The 17,756-nt window shown below is 43.0% G+C and overlaps 7 protein-coding genes across 8 annotated transcripts; 5 read left to right on the forward strand and 2 right to left on the reverse strand.

Annotated features, from left to right (window-relative positions):
* Nucleotides 1-833: 833 nt before the first annotated feature.
* EAE98_002214 (uncharacterized protein) lies at nt 834-2,300 on the forward strand (the record flags this gene model as incomplete). The annotated part of the gene is made up of 1 exon (XM_038949833.1): nt 834-2,300. The coding sequence occupies one exon, from the start codon at nt 834-836 to the stop codon at nt 2,298-2,300; it is 1,467 nt and encodes a 488-aa protein (XP_038813572.1).
* Nucleotides 2,301-2,424: 124 nt separating this feature from the next.
* Nucleotides 2,425-3,567, reverse strand: EAE98_002215 (uncharacterized protein; the record flags this gene model as incomplete). The annotated part of the gene is made up of 2 exons (XM_038949834.1): nt 2,425-3,463; nt 3,530-3,567. 2 exons carry the CDS (start codon nt 3,565-3,567, stop codon nt 2,425-2,427), a joined length of 1,077 nt encoding a protein of 358 aa, XP_038813573.1.
* Nucleotides 3,568-3,805: 238 nt separating this feature from the next.
* On the forward strand, nt 3,806-5,106 carry EAE98_002216 (uncharacterized protein; the record flags this gene model as incomplete). The annotated part of the gene is made up of 2 exons (XM_038949835.1): nt 3,806-4,144; nt 4,207-5,106. The coding sequence occupies 2 exons, from the start codon at nt 3,806-3,808 to the stop codon at nt 5,104-5,106; spliced, it is 1,239 nt and encodes a 412-aa protein (XP_038813574.1).
* A 640-nt stretch (nt 5,107-5,746) lies between these two features.
* On the forward strand, nt 5,747-7,525 carry EAE98_002217 (uncharacterized protein). Its single transcript, XM_038949836.1, has 6 exons — nt 5,747-6,120; nt 6,182-6,396; nt 6,455-6,595; nt 6,647-6,909; nt 6,962-7,189; nt 7,253-7,525. Exons 1-6 carry the CDS (start codon nt 5,906-5,908, stop codon nt 7,361-7,363), a joined length of 1,173 nt encoding a protein of 390 aa, XP_038813575.1. The 5' UTR covers nt 5,747-5,905; the 3' UTR covers nt 7,364-7,525.
* A 2,139-nt stretch (nt 7,526-9,664) lies between these two features.
* On the reverse strand, nt 9,665-10,388 carry EAE98_002218 (uncharacterized protein; the record flags this gene model as incomplete). The annotated part of the gene is made up of 4 exons (XM_038949837.1): nt 9,665-9,757; nt 9,807-9,872; nt 9,926-10,170; nt 10,241-10,388. The coding sequence occupies 4 exons, from the start codon at nt 10,386-10,388 to the stop codon at nt 9,665-9,667; spliced, it is 552 nt and encodes a 183-aa protein (XP_038813576.1).
* A 609-nt stretch (nt 10,389-10,997) lies between these two features.
* On the forward strand, nt 10,998-12,610 carry EAE98_002219 (uncharacterized protein). 2 transcript variants are annotated; one of them, XM_038949838.1, is made up of 4 exons: nt 10,998-11,572; nt 11,653-11,860; nt 11,913-12,100; nt 12,163-12,610. In XM_038949838.1, the coding sequence occupies exons 1-4, from the start codon at nt 11,375-11,377 to the stop codon at nt 12,178-12,180; spliced, it is 612 nt and encodes a 203-aa protein (XP_038813577.1). In that variant the 5' UTR covers nt 10,998-11,374; the 3' UTR covers nt 12,181-12,610. The 2 variants fall into 2 exon arrangements, with proteins under 2 accessions (XP_038813577.1, XP_038813578.1); XM_038949839.1 differs by having other exon boundaries at nt 11,913-12,610.
* Nucleotides 12,611-13,404: 794 nt separating this feature from the next.
* Nucleotides 13,405-16,065, forward strand: EAE98_002220 (uncharacterized protein; the record flags this gene model as incomplete). The annotated part of the gene is made up of 5 exons (XM_038949840.1): nt 13,405-13,822; nt 14,013-14,293; nt 14,372-14,499; nt 14,660-14,682; nt 15,047-16,065. 5 exons carry the CDS (start codon nt 13,405-13,407, stop codon nt 16,063-16,065), a joined length of 1,869 nt encoding a protein of 622 aa, XP_038813579.1.
* Nucleotides 16,066-17,756: the final 1,691 nt, after the last annotated feature.

Raw genomic sequence — 17,756 nt, forward strand, 5'->3', positions numbered from 1 at the left:
CTCTATGATCCACAGTTGAAGTAGATTAACATGAGTTAAATATGCTTTATCCAAACTTGTTAGGTAGCTAACAGGCTCGTTCATGTGGAAGGTTGGATTAGATCATTCAAATACAAGGCCATCGAACAAAGGTTGTGTTGGCTTGTGAAGGCCTTGCTCAAAAACAAATGATAAATATATTGAAGTCTTTAACTTTTGATAGCTAGATGCAGTGTGCACGGGCCATATTATAGGTCATTAGATCACAACCCACAACTTGTTATTGCAATTTTTGGCAAAAGTTATTTCGACTGTCCCAGGAGCATTATTAGGGACATAGGAAATTTGTAAAGAGAGGATTTGAGACTCAAAAATTCAAAAATTAAGCTAGCAAGTCCCAGTTTCGATCTGGGGACCTCCGGGTTATGAGCCCGGCGCGCTTCCACTGCGCCAACTTGCTTGATGCTTGTTGCTTGATTGTTGTAAATGGTTGACCATTTTGACAATATAAATCTGCTCGCTAATATAAGCCACAATCATGCCCTACCCGACCACCTATTCATAGTTAATCTTTGATATCCAAATCAACCTCGGAACCTTTTAAAACATGTCAAACTTGGACCCCTCTATTGCTCAAAATGCAATTAGACAGCAAGCTATTACAGTTTTCTCTTTTTCTTAGCTATCGCTAAATATTGTCTAAGATACATTATACTCTGCCGAGAGCATGATACCTTTCGAGCATCTCATGAATCTCTACTGGCAAGAAACAAAACATAGAATGGAATAATCGTATCATAGTATAACCATATTTCAACCACACAATTAGATACTTGATTTACACCTGCACAATCATGGCACCACCAGCACTAACAATACGGAATCTCTCTACGACTCCACTCGAATTGAAATCACTGGAACGATTTGAATCTGCAGAAGGGAAAGCTAGCGGGGTAAATATCACCAGAATAACCAGAAGTCTCACTGGGTTCATGTACCTTAACAGCACTCCAACCTCACCACAATTAGCAGAAAAAGCCGAAAGCTTCAGTCGTCAGGATGTTTCAATACCAATTGCTCCTTTTGAAACCAAAGTTACAGATATAGAACCCCAAGGAAACCAAGTCCTGCGATTAACATTCGAGACAAATGGCGAACGATATCGAATTGATACCCCAACCCCATTGCACCGCTCAACCGTTCTCACACCTCTCTCGCACAATCCCACCTACGAATTCACAGGTGTATATCTACCTAAATACCATTTTCTCGCAATCTTCTCCTCGGCCAAATTAGCATCATGGATGTCCAATCTCAAAGACGAAACTCCCTTAGCCGCTCTCAGTATACCCGGTACCCATAATTCCCCAACGTACCACGCCGCATTACCTTCCGTACGCTGTCAAGCTGTCAGCGTAAAGGAGCAACTCAATAATGGAATTCGTTTCCTCGATATACGAGTTCAGCCACAGGATCCCAATGATCCTGCTGCAGAGGGTCTAATTCTCGTCCATAGCGCTTTTCCAGTTTCCCTTACGGGCCACAAGTACTTTCGAGATTTGGTCAACCATGTGAAAGTATTTCTGGATGCGAATCCTACGGAAACAGTTATAATGTCTATAAAAAGAGAAGGTATTGGAAAGGCTACGGATCAACAACTTAGTCAAATTCTCAACCATCATTACACTCAGGATTCTACTCGCTGGTTCACAGGCAATCGCATTCCAGCTCTAGGAGAGGTTCGCGGGAAGATTGTTGTCATACGTCGCTTCGGCTTAGACGACTCCTTAAAAGGCGAGAACAATGGAACAGGTCTATATATCGACGCGGAAAGTTGGCCAGACAACTGTGCAGATGGTGTGTGTACTAGTGGAGAAATCCGAGTACAAGACTTCTACGAGGTTGCGGAGTCTTCAAATATCGAGAAGAAGATTGGATATTCCACAGATCAACTCGAAAGAGCTGCTAAAACCGTTGCAGTGCTGTCTGAAGATATGGGTGTTGCCAGCGCTGAATCGGCAAAACAACCATTCTTCATGAATTTCTTGAGTGCCTCGAACTTTTGGAGAGCGAACTGTTGGCCAGACAAGATTGCAGAAAAGGTTAATCCCGTGATCGTTGATTATCTATGCAGAAGGCATAGTGAAACAACTTCCAGTGAGCAGCCAGATAGTGCAAGTGTAGGTGATGGTAGTACGGGAATTGTGGTTTGTGATTGGGTCGGAACAGATGGGGACTGGGACTTGGTGAGGTGTATCTTGGCAATGAATGCAAAGCTGGAGCTTAGAGAGAAAGATCGCCCTTCAGATCCTCCTTCATAGATGAGGAATAGACCAGAAATGGTTATGATTTCAAGATTTACGATGCAAATGGTCCTTGAAACAGTATTCCGTTTCTGCAGATATAATACATTCCGTTACATGCTTATTCATTATTTGATTGGATTTACTCCTTAGGAGTTTCCTCAGAAGGCCCCTTTGCCTCATCTTCCAGCATCGACCTTCTACCTTCAACGGTGAAGTATAGACTCTTTCCAGCGCTCTCCAAAGTATTTGTAATTCCACCACCAATACCTTGTAACATGGCCACCAACTGGCCTCGTAAACCGTCCAGACCGCCCTCAATGCTTCCAACCCATTTGGTACCATCAACGTCGAACACCTTACCCTCTACTCTCGCTCCTAGTAACAATAACTTTTGTAACCCACTTTGAACTGTAGGATCATGCCACCCTGGATTCGCCCTCTTTTTAGGAGCAGGGAACAATGGAGCGCTAGGTGACAAAATGGTCAAAGCCGTCTTCATATGTTGCGGCGAGACACCAGGGAACGTTAGAAGTACAACTGGGCCAGCCAATAACGGTGAAAGATCATGGGCATTCCTAATTTTCCTATCCGAAATAGCTTCATGAGCCGCGCTCGAAAGAGTATGTGTCAACCCATCACCCTTTGCATTTACAATTGGTAAAGTCGCAGAAGAAGGAGTTGCTGGATCTGTGGGATCTAACTTTGAAACTTGGGAATCGGGTTTATAGAATTCGACGATGCGGAGAGCGGCGGCGAGAATTCCTGTTTGTACGATTTCGAGTTTGATACCATCTGCGAGATTGAGGTGGGGCTGGCCTTCTGCCTCGCGGGCTGCATCAACTTTGCGGAGGGCAATAGCGAGTTCGCGACGGATGGCCGACCACTCCATAGCTTTGAGGTTATTGTGTTGGAAGAGGAGCATGAGGGGTGTTGAGCGAAGTAGCGAAGCATATTTTCTGAGGAGTTGAGATTTGCGGAACTCGGGAGGTTTGTAGGATGGTGGTTGGGTGGAGGGAAAGCGAGATATGGGAGGAGATGCTTTGGTCATTTGCTCGTGCGAAGCAGCTGGCGTGAACGCTGCTGCCGCGGTGGCATATGGTCGATTTCGGAGGGGAGTCCTTTTACATCGGAGGATGGAGGCTATTGCCTTTGACGGCGTATGTATTCGTGGACGCATTCTATGAGTATCGATTAGTCTAAGCAATCGCCAGTATCATTTATGTGACACAATTGGCTGTACATACCTGTGAAAAAGACTTGTTGGACAAATGTATGCGGGCATATAATTTAGATGGACGAGCTTGAGAAATTCTAAAGAGGACTAGCGCGTTTCTTCTTGTTGCCTTAAGTCTAAGGCCAACGATGAAAGTTCATTGTGGTGACTCAAAATCAAAGGGTATCTACCTTAGCCGGGACCCGAGTGTTACAAAGAATATTAAAAGGGTATCAAGGAGAGTATTTGACTTCTTGTGACAGTCACATTGAGTTTCAGAAGTCTTTGATAAAATAAAAACGCAGTCATGGCTGCTCCAACGGAGCACAATGCATATGCACCTTCCCCTAGGGACATTTCGATCACGCCCCTACTCAAACGACTGTGGCCTTCTCCTGGAGAGAATAATGTCACGGCATCAGAGGTTGCTTCAGCAATCTCACACATTTTTACGGATTCATTATCTCCAGTCCAAACAGGTGCTTTACTCACATGTTTACATTTTACTGGATGGGATCGAAAAGCAGATGTTCTTGCAAAATGCGCTGAAGCTATGAGAGAAGCTGCTTCACCAGTTGACAAAGAAGCTCTAGACAAAGTTGTCGCAGCTGTTGGAAGATCAGAAGGTGGCTACAAGGGAGGCTTGGTATGTTGTCACAAAAAGTTATGTTGAAATCGATTTGGAATCATTTTCTGATGTATGTTTAGTGCGATATTGTTGGTACTGGAGGAGATTCGCATCACACTTTCAACATTTCAACCACATCCTCTATTTTGGCTTCATCTTTATTGCTTCTGAGTAAGCATGGAAATAGAGCATCGACTTCGAAATCAGGATCAGCAGATCTCCTCAGCTGTACTTTACCTTCGGCACCAAATTTATCAGCGGTGACACCTGAAACTATCACTAAAGTTTACGAAAAAAGTAATTACGCTTTTCTTTTCGCACCAGTTTTCCATCCTGGTATGAAGTATGTTGCTCCTATCCGAAGGGAGCTCGGTTGGAGAACAATCTTCAACCTGATGGGCCCCCTTGCCAACCCCGTTGAATGCAGCATTGAAGCCCGACTTTTGGGAGTTGCTCGACGAGATATTGGGCCTGTCTTTGCAGATGCCCTCAAGATGAGCGGTGCCAAAAAGGCCATGGTTGTTTGTGGAGAAGAAGACCTCGATGAAATCAGTTGTGCAGGACGGACATTCTGCTGGAGATTAATGGAATCTTCTGATGATGATGTCAAAATTGAGAGCTTTACAATTTGTGCTGCTGATTTTGGACTTCCATCACATGACCTGAAGGACGTTTCACCAGGGAAGGAACCTCATGAGAATGCCGCAATTTTAATGAACCTACTTCAAAACAAACTGCCCGAAGATGATCCAATTCTGGAATTTGTTCTCATGAACACTGCAGCCTTGTTTGTCGTCTCGGGTATTTGTGATGCAGATACTAGTGATATGGGCCATGGGGATGATGGAAAGGTTATCACTGAGAGGGGACCTGGTGGAGGAAGATGGAAGGAAGGTGTAAGAAGAGCTCGATGGGCTATTAAGAGTGGCGAGGCCTACAGACAATGGAGACAATTTGTCGAAGTTACCAAGACATTTTAGATCTGAAAGACCAAATTTGACAGATATCTTTGGACAAGATCAATGTTATGTATGATTATGATATATGCACGGCGGTTGGACTGAACTGGCAGGTATTGGGAAATAAAAAAATGGGATGGCAAAGTTCTTGATATACCTACTCGACCATTCACTTCAAACATATTAAAAATGGGCATGAAAATAGTTCTGGAATATGATGTTAGTTGTTGGGATCTACAACAATGGATCCACAAATGTGCAAGTTGACTACCTGGTACTATTAGTAATCTCGTAACTTCCCCATTTTATCAATACCTAGGGAGCTACTCGTAGAGGCTAGGTACTGATGGTAATGTGACTCGGGTGTCAACGGCATTCCGAACAATCTCCATTATGACACATTTCTTCGCTTCCTAGTCTGTTCGTCAAGCCAGAAGCCAAATGATTGGGGGAAAATATATCTTCTTATGGAAATTTAGCAATTTAGATAGGGGAGGGACTCGAGAGGGGGGTAATTTTATTGCTGTTTTTAGTAATTAAATCGACACTTGACGCCCTTGTTAAACTTGTTGTCTGTCACTGGCCCGAAGTCGGTCTCAATTCAAATCTGTCTAGAAATATCCAGGCAAGTAGGTGCGAAGGCAGGTAGGAGGTATCCACAAGTATCATAAGTTCAAGCTTTGTTTCTTAGTCTACCTCGAGTCTACCTAGTAAGATACATCAATCATTTAAGTACATCTTGGCTCGAAGTCCGTTTGCTTCGACTAATTGAAAATACTTGTTTTCTTCTACAAAGTCTAGTCATCGTAGTATCCCTCCTATGAAATATCTTCTTCCTTACCTTCGACAATCCAGAAGTCTTATCGGAAGCAATCTACGTCCAATCTCATCATCTTCATTAAGGAGGGGCAGCTATTTACCCCACCACAAAATACCTCTTAACTTTCACCCCTCCATTCTTTCTTGTCCTACTCAACCATCTTCCATTTTCACAATGAGTAAACCTCAGATTCTTTTGTTAGGCGAGATTGACCAGTAAGCCACATTGCAGTTTCCCATCAGAGAGTCCTTTCTAATTGAGATATCCTTTTAATAGTGCCAAAAAGGAATGGAGCGAACTTTCCAACATTGGTGAACTCATCGAATCCAAGGCACGATCCCGTCAAGAATTCATAGAAGAGTGTAAAAATGGCGTCTACGATAAAGTCGTGGCTGTATACAGAACTTTCACCAGTGTCGCTATTACAGGTTTGATTGATGAAGAATTAATCAGTGCACTGCCAAAGGGTTTGAAGTTCATTGCTCACAATGGTAATAAAAAGAATCTTTGAATCCTAGAGAAACTGGCGAGGCTAATACGTGGTCTTAGGAGCTGGATATGACCAAATTGATGTACATGCATGCACTAAACACGATATCCGTGTTTCTAATGTTCCAACTGCCGTTGATGATGCTACTGCCGATACCAATATGTTTCTCATTTTGGGAGCACTGAGAGGATTCAATACCTGTTCGTATTTAACCTGACCACACCCAGAATATTATTATTAACATCCGATAGCAATGATGGCTCTACGAAAGAACCACTGGAAGGGCTCCCCAGCACCACCTCTTGGTCACGACCCTCAAGGAAAAGTTCTCGGTATCTTAGGAATGGGTGGTATCGGACGAAACCTCATGAAGAAGGCAACTGCTTTCGGCATGTCTGTTCAATATCACAACCGTACAAAGCTTTCGGAAGAATTGAGTGGAGGTGCTAAATACGTTAGCTTCGATGAGTTGTTGGCCACCAGTGATGTTTTGTCCTTGAATTTACCTTTGAACGTAAGTTTCACTTCAAGCACCACTCAAAGGTTCCCTGTTGATAAAATCATAGAAAAACACTCGTCACATTATCTCTACCGAGGAATTCAAGAAGATGAAGAAGGGTGTCGTTATCACCAATACCGCTAGAGGTGCAGTCATGAACGAAGATGCTCTAGTAAAGGCACTTGAATCTGGCCAAGTTTGGTCAGCAGGACTAGACGTTTTCGAAGAGGAGCCAAAGGTTCATCAAGGATTGATTGATAACCCACATGTCATGTTGGTACCACACATGGGAACAGTAAGTTACAGGTCCTCCTTATTCGAGTTTAAAATCACATTGAAACTAACATTTTGTCAAAAGTGGACTGTGGAGACTCAAACCAAGATGGAGGTCTGGTGTATTGATAACGTAAGAAGCGCCATCGAGAAGGGTAAGTTGATGAGCCCAGTAGGAGAGCAAAAGGATATGTAGATATGAAGTAGAGGAGGTAAAATAGAATTTTGGGACTGTAACCTTCGAAATTTTGATTTAAAGTGTTCACTGGGTCGATATACTCGGTCCATTGCAATTTCAACTTTGAGCGGTATCGGCTCCAATCATTTGGTAGGCTTTCATTGACTTCTTGATTGATCTCATTGCTTTCTACATATAGACAGTACTTTTACAAGTCTATTAAACTCTTTCAATTCCTGATTCTCGTCTACGTTCACTGGGGACTGACCTGCTGTGGCGATCCTGGGGTGAGCTCCTCTGCCTTAAGCTCTGAATGTATTTACTGCGGGATATTGGGAAACATGATACAATGGAATTTGTGTAAGTATTAGGCACAGAAAGGGCTTCTCCCGCCTCCCTACTAACGCAAGTGCGTACCTGAAATGAACACTTTGGAAGAGACTAGCCATATTATCCAATACATGAGACATTTAATATCCTGTACCTAAGGACTCAAAAGTTTCAAGAGCTCCATTAAATGTCTCCTCTAGAAATAGCACCCTTCGAATCAGGATTCTAAGACGCGCTGGAAGATATTCGCTAAGACGGGGATTGTGAGCTATGCGTTGTGTTGTGTTGTGAGTGCGGATATCGAAGATGCTGTTAACGGCGGGGGGTGGTTGATAGGTACATAGGTTAGTATGGTGATACCGGGTTCATGTTTCTGAATATTAGTATTAGTATTAGTATGAGTATGCGTATTGTTGCAAATAGCGAGAGAGACAGTCCTTGCACTATTAATCTGAATCCATAGCTAATAAATTTGAAGAATTTGATCAGGTGCGATCTAACTCTAATTCCTATGTAAGATTACATTAGCATCATCATCACACCATTCATTGCTATTTCCGTGGCTGCATGCAGATGAGTCGATATACTAGGTATGTATATAAGGATGTGTAGCTGAGCACTCTTACTATATGCGTCAAAGATACCGCTGCTAGAACTGAGTATATGTATATATATATATATATATACCAACAATATCGAATCCTTACGCATATCCACCTAAAACTACAGATCCCGCTACCGCACTCCATCCATCACACATCACACATCACACACCACAAAACAAAAAACAAAATAAACTCGATGAGACTTCACATCTACCAGGTAGTACTTACGTATTAACTACGCAATACCCACACCACAGGCCCCAGAAATAATGCGGTAGTACGACTACAGCACTCCTCCCACTACAAGTCAACAACGCATGCATTCGAGATTGTGTGTCGTTACCTATCCACGGTTCTCACGTTCATACTCTCATTACTCTCATCTCTACACATATAATGACGGCGCGGCGCCAAGTTCCAACGACAAATAAGGATAGAAATGCAAACATCCATGGATCCTATCGAAATATCACACGCAGCCTTCAATATCACAAACTGACTCACTCACTCACTCACTCACTCACCCACCCCAAGACCAACCCATCCAAAGTTCCAAACACCCCCTATTTTCGCTCCCCCAACAACCCAACAGAGCGAGCACCAAGGAATCAAGTATCGCTCCAAAATCTCCCGAGAACCGCATCGCAACGTGTGAATCTCACGACCCCAGATTCTCATTTACCCGAGTCATGCCTTCAGCCCCCACATCATCCATCGAATCGTGGCGTCCAACGTGCTACTACCAAGGAACTTGCTTGGGCCCTTTTACCATTCGAACGCCCCTCTGAATGCCATCCGACCCTCAGATATCAGCTATGCAAATCCAGGTTTCCAAGCAAAAATCTCATACATAATTTTCGACTTGACTGACTCGGAATTACACTCACTTAATGTTGAAATCATTCCACAGATCAAAAGCATACACGACGAGGTTTACTAAACTCTGTGCAAATGGCATTTGTAACATCAAATATTATCAAAAATTATTTTCTAATGTGAGATCAATTCCGGACTAGACTACCTTGATCTTCCATCTAACTTCTGCTTTTTCTATACCATGCTGCACACAAGAGATGGCAAGAAACAGAACGTAGAAGATGGATGACACCAGAAAAACGCACGCAAAAAAAGACAAAGAGGAAGCCCCGTGGAATCATAGCTGAAACGAGATTCCTAGCCATAAGAAGACGTAAGAGCTTAAATCATCATACATTTACCACCCTTGCGCCTCTCATTGATGTGGACCGCTGAAGACACAAGAATAAGTTTGAGAGATGCACCAATGACCAATTTGGAGGAGCGGTGGAGATATGAACGTTTTGATTGGTTTTGTAGTATCTTGCAAACACAATCGTGGTATAAAGGTTGAGGATCGATGTTGTACTTAGTTGTGACCAGTCTTGCGGAGAGTCGTTGCGAGCCATTCCAAACCCTCGTAAAGACCATCTCCAGATGTAGCGCAAGTAGATTGAATGTACTAAAAATATATTAGCAATAGATCCATTGTAGCTACTCGATATACATACCCAGGCGCGTTGTCTCAAGCTGTGGAGACCCAACTTATCTGTGATTTCTGCGGCGTTCATGGCGTTCTAAAGACATAGATTAGTCATCGTTTCCAAATGTCGAATCTCAATATACTGACTGGCAAATCTTGTTTGTTGGCAAAGACCAAAAGGATGGCATCTCTGAGCTCATCCTCGTTCAACATTCTCTGCAATTCCTCACGAGCCTCGACCACACGATCACGATCGTTGCTGTCTACAACGAAAATGATACCCTGGGTGTTTTGAAAGTAATGTCTCCACAGAGGTCTGATCTTATCTTGTCCACCAACATCCCACACGGTAAATTGAATATTCTTGTACTCGACAGTCTCGACGTTGAAACCTGCAAGATAAAAGTTAATGATGGCCTCTCGATTTGCTGATGATAAGAGAATCGATGAAGGGATACATACCGATGGTTGGGATAGTTGTGACGATTTCACCAAGCTTAAGCTTATACAGAATTGTAGTTTTACCAGCAGCATCCAAACCGACCATCAAGATTCTCATCTCCTTCTTTCCCCAGAGACGATCAAATAACTTCGAGAATGTCAAACCCATGATTGCGGCTTAACAATTGTGTGTGAGGGTGGATATGGATTTGGTGTTTTGCTTGGAAAATGATTCTAATCGGGAAGCACAGATATTAGCGACTGCGCGATAGATGCAACTTGTTTATATGACCATGAATTAAAAGGACAGTTTCTTGGTGGAGCCACTTGTCGGTGTGAGATCCTTGATCGAATATAGAATAGGCTGCCGTTCTGGACAAAGGACACCTGCTTTTCTGGCATCTTTCTGGAAGGAAGTTCTTTTTGGTATTGGATTGTATCGGTGAATGGGCACGCGCTGCGCCGCCGTTGAAGAAGACTTGCCACACCTTCAAGGGGCTACCAAGAAGGCTCTCTGGATAGATGAAGATATAAATGGAATAGAATAACATGATACTTACAGATTTTCCCTTTGATTAATGAGATCAATAGAATGACCGAGTGGAGATGGAATTGAAGTTATTAGCGAGATGGTTTTTGGATTGAACAAAAAGATGGGGTGGATGTGCTTGGGAAGGTGGTGAGTGAGACTGTGAGAACTTTAGAAGGACAGCGGCGGGCGGTGATTCTCTGTTCTTTCGGAAATTTGACGCTAAAGTGATTACTCTAGCCTATCAGAGTCCCAAATAGGTTTGTGGTTCCAGATTTTTAAGGCTGCGGTGCTTTTTATCGATTGAACGATCTGGCAATAATTGCATTGGATTGATTTGGATTATCTGGGAAAAAGGGAGCTGGCGATATTGATGTCAATTGACCGTCGACTTGTGAATGAGGGAGAATAATAATACGGAGCAATCAATCACTCTCACCACTCTTTGATTGTGAATCAATTACATTACATACATTACTTTCTCAGTACCACAAGATCTGGTGAATTATTTGCACCGTACCTCTCACTCTCGTCAAGCAGTTACTCGAGACTCATCTATCTCACCCTTTACACCACGAGTCTTTCTTCAACTTCAATAAACCACCTTATTTCATCACACAACCAACATGCGATTCTCAACTCCCGCAGCCCTCTTGACAATTGGCAGTCTCTTTGGAGCTGCCGTTGCTCACAACATTCAACTCGCAGCTCATGGCAGAGAGTGCTTTCACGAACAACTTCACAAAGATGACAAGATGACGGTTACATTCCAAGTTGGAGATAGGGAGTTTGGCAGTGCTGGCAATTTGGACATCGACTTTTGGGTGAGTAAGGCTGGAGTCCTGTTGGAACATACTGGCGTATTTCTGGAAAGGCTCTGGGACTAACGGGATTTGAAATGTAGATCCAAAACCCCGCCAACGGATATGAGGCCCACGAAAGAGCTGTGTCTAACGGAGATCACTCATTTACTGCCAACCATGACGGCAAATACCTATACTGCTTCAGCAACGAGCACTGGTCGGCATCGAGCAAAGATGTATCTTTCAATGTTCACGGCATCGTCTATGTACCAGAGGCAGAAGCTCCATCGGATCCCTTAGAGGCAGAAGGTAGCTGAACGTACTTTCCTCTCCAAACATTTGAAGCTTACAATAGATATAGTTCGACAATTGTCTGACCTCCTTGCTCAAGTCAAGGACGAGCAATCATACATTGTTTTGCGCGAGAGAACCCATCGTAATACAGCAGAGAGCACAAACGGCAGGGTCAAGTGGTGGAGTATCTTCCAGATGGGAGTCTTGGTTGGCGAAGGTATCTTCCAAGTTTGGTGGTTGAAACGATTCTTCGAGGTAAAGAGCCACAGTACCGAACGCTACGGCGTTTTGAGCCGGTAGCTGATTGACTTGCGTAGGTCAAACGCGTTGTTTAAGAGTGCGCATCAAGCATGCTTCGTTCAACTAGTTCGGTATAACTTCTGGAGCGTAATTTTGGGAAATTGGAACAGCTATGTATCAACAGTATTCGATTCGAATTTCCGACTGAAGCTTTCTATATCTCTTGCGCGTTATTATGAGATACTGGGTAGCATACCCCTTTACTGACATTCAACTCTTCTTCATATTGAGACAATCTCATAGGGCAGGAAATGGAAACTCTTTTACCCAAGATATCACACATCGAAATCACCCATAACATCAGATGATCCATTGCTGAATCTCATGGAATATCAACTAATGTTCATCCCAAATCAAAGCCCTACCGGCTAAATTGTAAAACTATTTGTCCCTGGTATCATTCGTGCAGATTTTGACCCAGAACGTATTCGGTTTCGTACTCGCATGTTCTACTTACCCACGCCGCAACCCTTCCCCATGATTTTGTATCTTACAACGCGACGCCAAGCAATTGGGTAATGCTTCGGCAGCGTCTTTGTGTATGGTTTCAGTCCCAGTGCCGATGTTTTTCATCGTACAAAGACACGAAGCACAACATTGTCTCATATCGATGTTCGGTAACCATGCCATGCATTCAACATTGTATTCCAGAAGGAATCTTTGACGACAGATATCTTGCAGATGAGGAGGGCGTGCTCCTTTTTGAGTCCTTATGGAGAGACGTCCCCCCTTGAGCTGAAGTAACAGAGCCATCATCCATGGCTCGATCGCAATGGCCAGAATGTGCATGCACTGCTGCACTGTAAGGGAGGGTCGAGGATAGGTTGAGATTCATTCAAATTGTAACCGACCCTGTCAGCTCTTATCCTAAAAGGCTTCTTTTCTCCGGAAAGCTAATGAGCCGATGAGAATCCCGGACAGGAATTGGATCAATTGACATGGGAAGTGTAGGTTATCTCGTTATCAAATCAAGCGGAAGGTATGATATACCTTCCTAATACTTTGGTGAATTTTCTCGTAATATTTTCATGTCTCGTTGGTAAGATTTGATACTTTATGTAAGTCGCCACCAACCCTCCTCTTCTTCACGATCATTTTTGTATCACTTTTGTGCCATTTCTGGGAGCTTTTGGATCTCATATCAAATGTCAAAGCAAGCATCTTGACATTATCCATAATAAAATCGACTGTCGAATAGAATTCAAAGTCGCAAACGATTTCTGGGGTAAACACGAGGTCTCGGGTCCACATCTCCAATCATGCCGGACAAACAGACGGAACAACCCGCTCAGCCTGCTGCGCCAACGCTGGAAACTACCAACCATTCAAATAAGCATGGCGAACTTAAATCAACATCGCCATTACCTGACGTAGCACCTACTATTGGTGGTGCCGGTGTGGTATATGAGGACAGTGAGAAGGCAGGTGCAGCTGCTGCGTCTTTTAAACATCATCCAAGTGAACTTCCAGACCCGGAGAAAGACTTTCATGAAAATGCGTCCGCGGGAATCGGTGCACCCATAAATCACGATGGGGAGAAAGGGGGAGTTGTAGAAGGAACAGAAGAATCAAACGGAGAAGAAGATGACGAGAACCATTATATATCTGGTGTGCCACTGGCACTCTTGACTTTTGGTCTTTGCATGGCTACGTTTACTGTGGCGCTGGATAATACTAGTAAGCTTTCAAATTTGATATATTCATCTTGATGTGGGACATCGACCCTTTAGCATCTACACTGTTCGATACTCAGTTGTTTCCTTTAACGGGACACCTGCTCTAATTTCCCTCGCCCTTATCGGCATGAACTGTCTACTCATTTGCTTCATTAAAAGGATGGCTCAAGTACCAAACTAACCATCTCTAGTCATCGCCACTGCTATTCCCAAAATAACTTCAGTCTTCAACTCTCTGGACGATGTTGGATGGTACGGATCCTCTTACTTGCTCACAACGACCGCCCTCCAACCATCATTTGGACGTATATATACCTATTTTGACGTCAAATGGACTTATCTCTTCGCTCTTATCCTCTTTGAGGTTGGATCTATCATCTGTGCCGCTGCAAGAAATTCAGTCATGCTAATTATAGGGAGAGCGGTTGCCGGTGCAGGAGCTTCAGCTTTATTTTCTGGCGGCATGACAATAGTAAGCTATCTTTATTTTTGATAAGTGTCTATTGTTTATCTTTTTCGTGGAAGGTACATCTCAACTAACTCTGTCTAGGTTGGGTTCAGTGTGCCTTTGATTAAGAGACCATTGTATATTGCTATGTTATCATCAATGTTTGGCATTTCTAGTGTCGTTGGTCCCCTGCTTGGTGGTGCTTTAACTGACAAAGCTTCATGGCGATGGTAAGCATACTCCGCTCCTTGTTTTCGCACTCTTTGATTCCAAACTCAAATTTCCAGCTTCGGCTTTTGCTTCCTCTATGCTGTCAAACAACCCTTACCACTCATAGCCTCCTTGAAACCTTTTTTGTATAAGTAATTACTGACTCGTCAATTTGCACAGGTGTTTTTGGATAAATCTTCCATGTAAGTGTGTTCGATTATTTGAACTCGGACCTTCACTGTTGTACTTCTGGTCCCCTATCCCACAACGTCACGATGCCTGTCTTTCAGGTTTCTAACAGTCCCGGTTGCGACTTCTGAATCTGTTCTCAATTTCTGGGAGTAGTACAGTATTGAGAGCGAATTTAGTGCTTCAATCTATTCTATTCAATCACTTGAATTTATAAAGAGATTGCTTTGACCGTTGGACTGCAGTCGGACTACTGGTGGCCCTGATTCTGTGGACTACTGGTGGCCCTGATTTTGTTTACTTTCTGATAAGATGGGACTCGTCGATTACAACCAAAAACTGACTTTTGTTGAAAAATAACTGACCTCGACATTTTAGTTGGCGGAATTGCTATTGGTGCCGTAGCATTATTCTTTAAACCTCCCCCAAGAAAAATATCCGGCATGACCGTCAAGCAAAGAATTCTGGAAATCGATCTCGTTGGAGCTACATTCCTCATGGGGGCGATCATCAGTCTATTGTTAGCCTTGCAATGGGGTGGTTCAAAATATCCCTGGAGCAATTCGAAAGTCTGGGGCTGTTTACTCGGATTCGGTCTTTTGATCATTGTATTCATTGCCCAACAATTTCGTCGCGGTGAACGAGCTACCATTCCACCCAGAATTTTCAGCCAGCGAACTGTTCTTAGTGCTTGCCTATTCTCTTGTTTTATGTCAATGGGTCTTTACACACATATCTATTACCTTCCTTTCTACTTTCAAGCTGTCAAGGGTACCTCCGCAGAAGCTTCCGGTATTCGTACGATTCCATACCTCGGTTCCGTTATCGTCTCATCTATTTTTGCGGGCGCTGGTATCACTGTCCTTGGCTTCTACAAACCTTTCATGATTTTTGCCGGTGCAGTCTTCACGGTCGGCGCCGGACTCATGTACACGCTTCAAGTAGGCTCCAGTGTTGGAAAATGGGTAGGCTACCAATTAATCTGCGGGCTCGGCGCAGGCATGGGAGTACAAATCCCATTCATCGCAGTTCAAGTTGTTCTCAACGCAAAAGACATGCCCAGTGGAAACGCCATCGCCATTTTCTTCAATTCTCTCGGCGGAGCCATCTCTATTTCCATTGCACAAAATGTGTTTAGCAACGGACTCGTCAAATATGTACCTCAATACGCCCCTGCAGTTGATCCAGCCGTCATCTACGCTGCTGGTGCAACACATCTTCGCGAGGTCATTAGTCCTGCTGATCTGGTGGGCGTATTAGTCGCATATTGTAAAGCGTTGGATCAATCATTTGTTTTGGCAATTGCGGTTGGTGCTATTGCGACGATTTGTGCATGTTTTGTGGAATGGAAGAGTGTCAAAGGCAAGAAGATCGAGCATGGAGCCGGTGCAGCTTAGTGGTTGGAAAATGAGGTAATACTAATTTTTGATTAATACATAGCGCTATGGCGTTTCTTCTGGGGAGGGGAATTCTTTCAGATATACGGTTGGGTTGAGTGGTTTGTTTGTAGATGCATGATGGTTGGAAGAGGAGGTCGTTACATATGAGATATGGATGAAATGAGAATCAAAGGGAGAATATAGATATGAATATAACGAACTTTCCATCTAAATTTACACAAATATACGAACACCTACAAACATACGAACACTTTCATAAGTACTGATGATAACCATTTTTACCAGAAAGGGAATAAAGTATATTTCATAATTTCGAAAGGACGATGCAAGATACAAACAGAACTAAGCAAAGTGATGTTTAATTTATGTGTTTGGCTATGTAGAGCGTAGTGAGCATCTCCAACTAGGCTTACCAGCACCTTAAACCCGATGCACAATCTATATACCGCAGACTATACACAGTATCTTCAATACTTTCATTATTCCCAACCCAAAAGACTTGATGTCCCCAAAGAATATATATATATATATATGTATATATGTATTATTCCAAATCCTCGAATCGATGCAACATCAACATCCATCAAACACCTATCTATTTCCATCACCCCATGAACAAAACTAACTGTATATCAAAATCGAGAATTTCACAGTATGGTATATATAGTATAGTAATAACATCCGCTTATCCCCAATCTAAATATATATATACCATACCGCCAGACGAGTATTCAACAATCCTCTGTATTTCATTCGAATAGTTCGTCTGTATATAGATTGTCAAAAATTGGTTTATTCATGACTTTCGATGTCTGTCTCGGGGACTAGTTAGTACTCTACTTATTTACTTACTTACTTACTTGCGATCTAAAACTCAATCTATGTAATTCAATTCTATTGATTGTTGTTCTTTTCTGTATATCTTCTACGTAGATAGGTATGTACATACCATCCGCTGAAAGAAAAACAAAAGTAAAAACGAAAGCGCAAATCAACATAATATATATATCTACTACCTCCCCCCCCTCCCTACACAACCTATACAAACCCATCAAATCCACCCGCACCCCAAGATCCTCCCTCCCCCCCCTTTCCCAAAAAATCCACCCCCCAAATAAATCTCAAAAAAATCAATGAAGGGAATTGAGCCCAACGGGGGGGTCGAACCCCCAACCTTGTGATTGACCATTACATCCTACGATGAATAAGAGTCACACGCTCTACCGATTGAGCTAGCCGGGCAGGCTGTTGCTTTAATTGTTGAAAGTTTGGTCTCTAATTTACACATATATTACTGTGTGTGGATTGCGAAAATTCTTTGCAGAGTTTGGAGGTTAAGCGAGGGGGTGGTGGGTTGGTTGTGGATGTGCAAGGAACTTAGTTTCCGAGATGGTGCGTCTAGTAGGTAGGTAGGTATAGTGTAGAGTATAGACCATAGCGGGCTGTGCGGATATCAAAATAATTGTTTTAATTACGAGTATTGGGTTGGATGTAAAGATACAAGTTGCAATTCATCTGAATTTAGTTATTCTACTCTATAAAATTTTGTATGTGGGTCTCCTCATGCTATTTATTCATCCCCATAAGCTATAAGGTATTTATACTATCCTCTACTTTGATTCAAACCACTACGTCTCTAATCTTTCAATTACCAATTCGTATCCTGATTTGATGACCATCCATCGCTT

The sequence above is a fragment of the Botrytis deweyae genome (genome assembly GCF_014898535.1).
Source record: "Botrytis deweyae strain B1 chromosome Unknown BDEW_004, whole genome shotgun sequence".
Lineage (NCBI taxonomy): Eukaryota > Fungi > Ascomycota > Leotiomycetes > Helotiales > Sclerotiniaceae > Botrytis > Botrytis deweyae.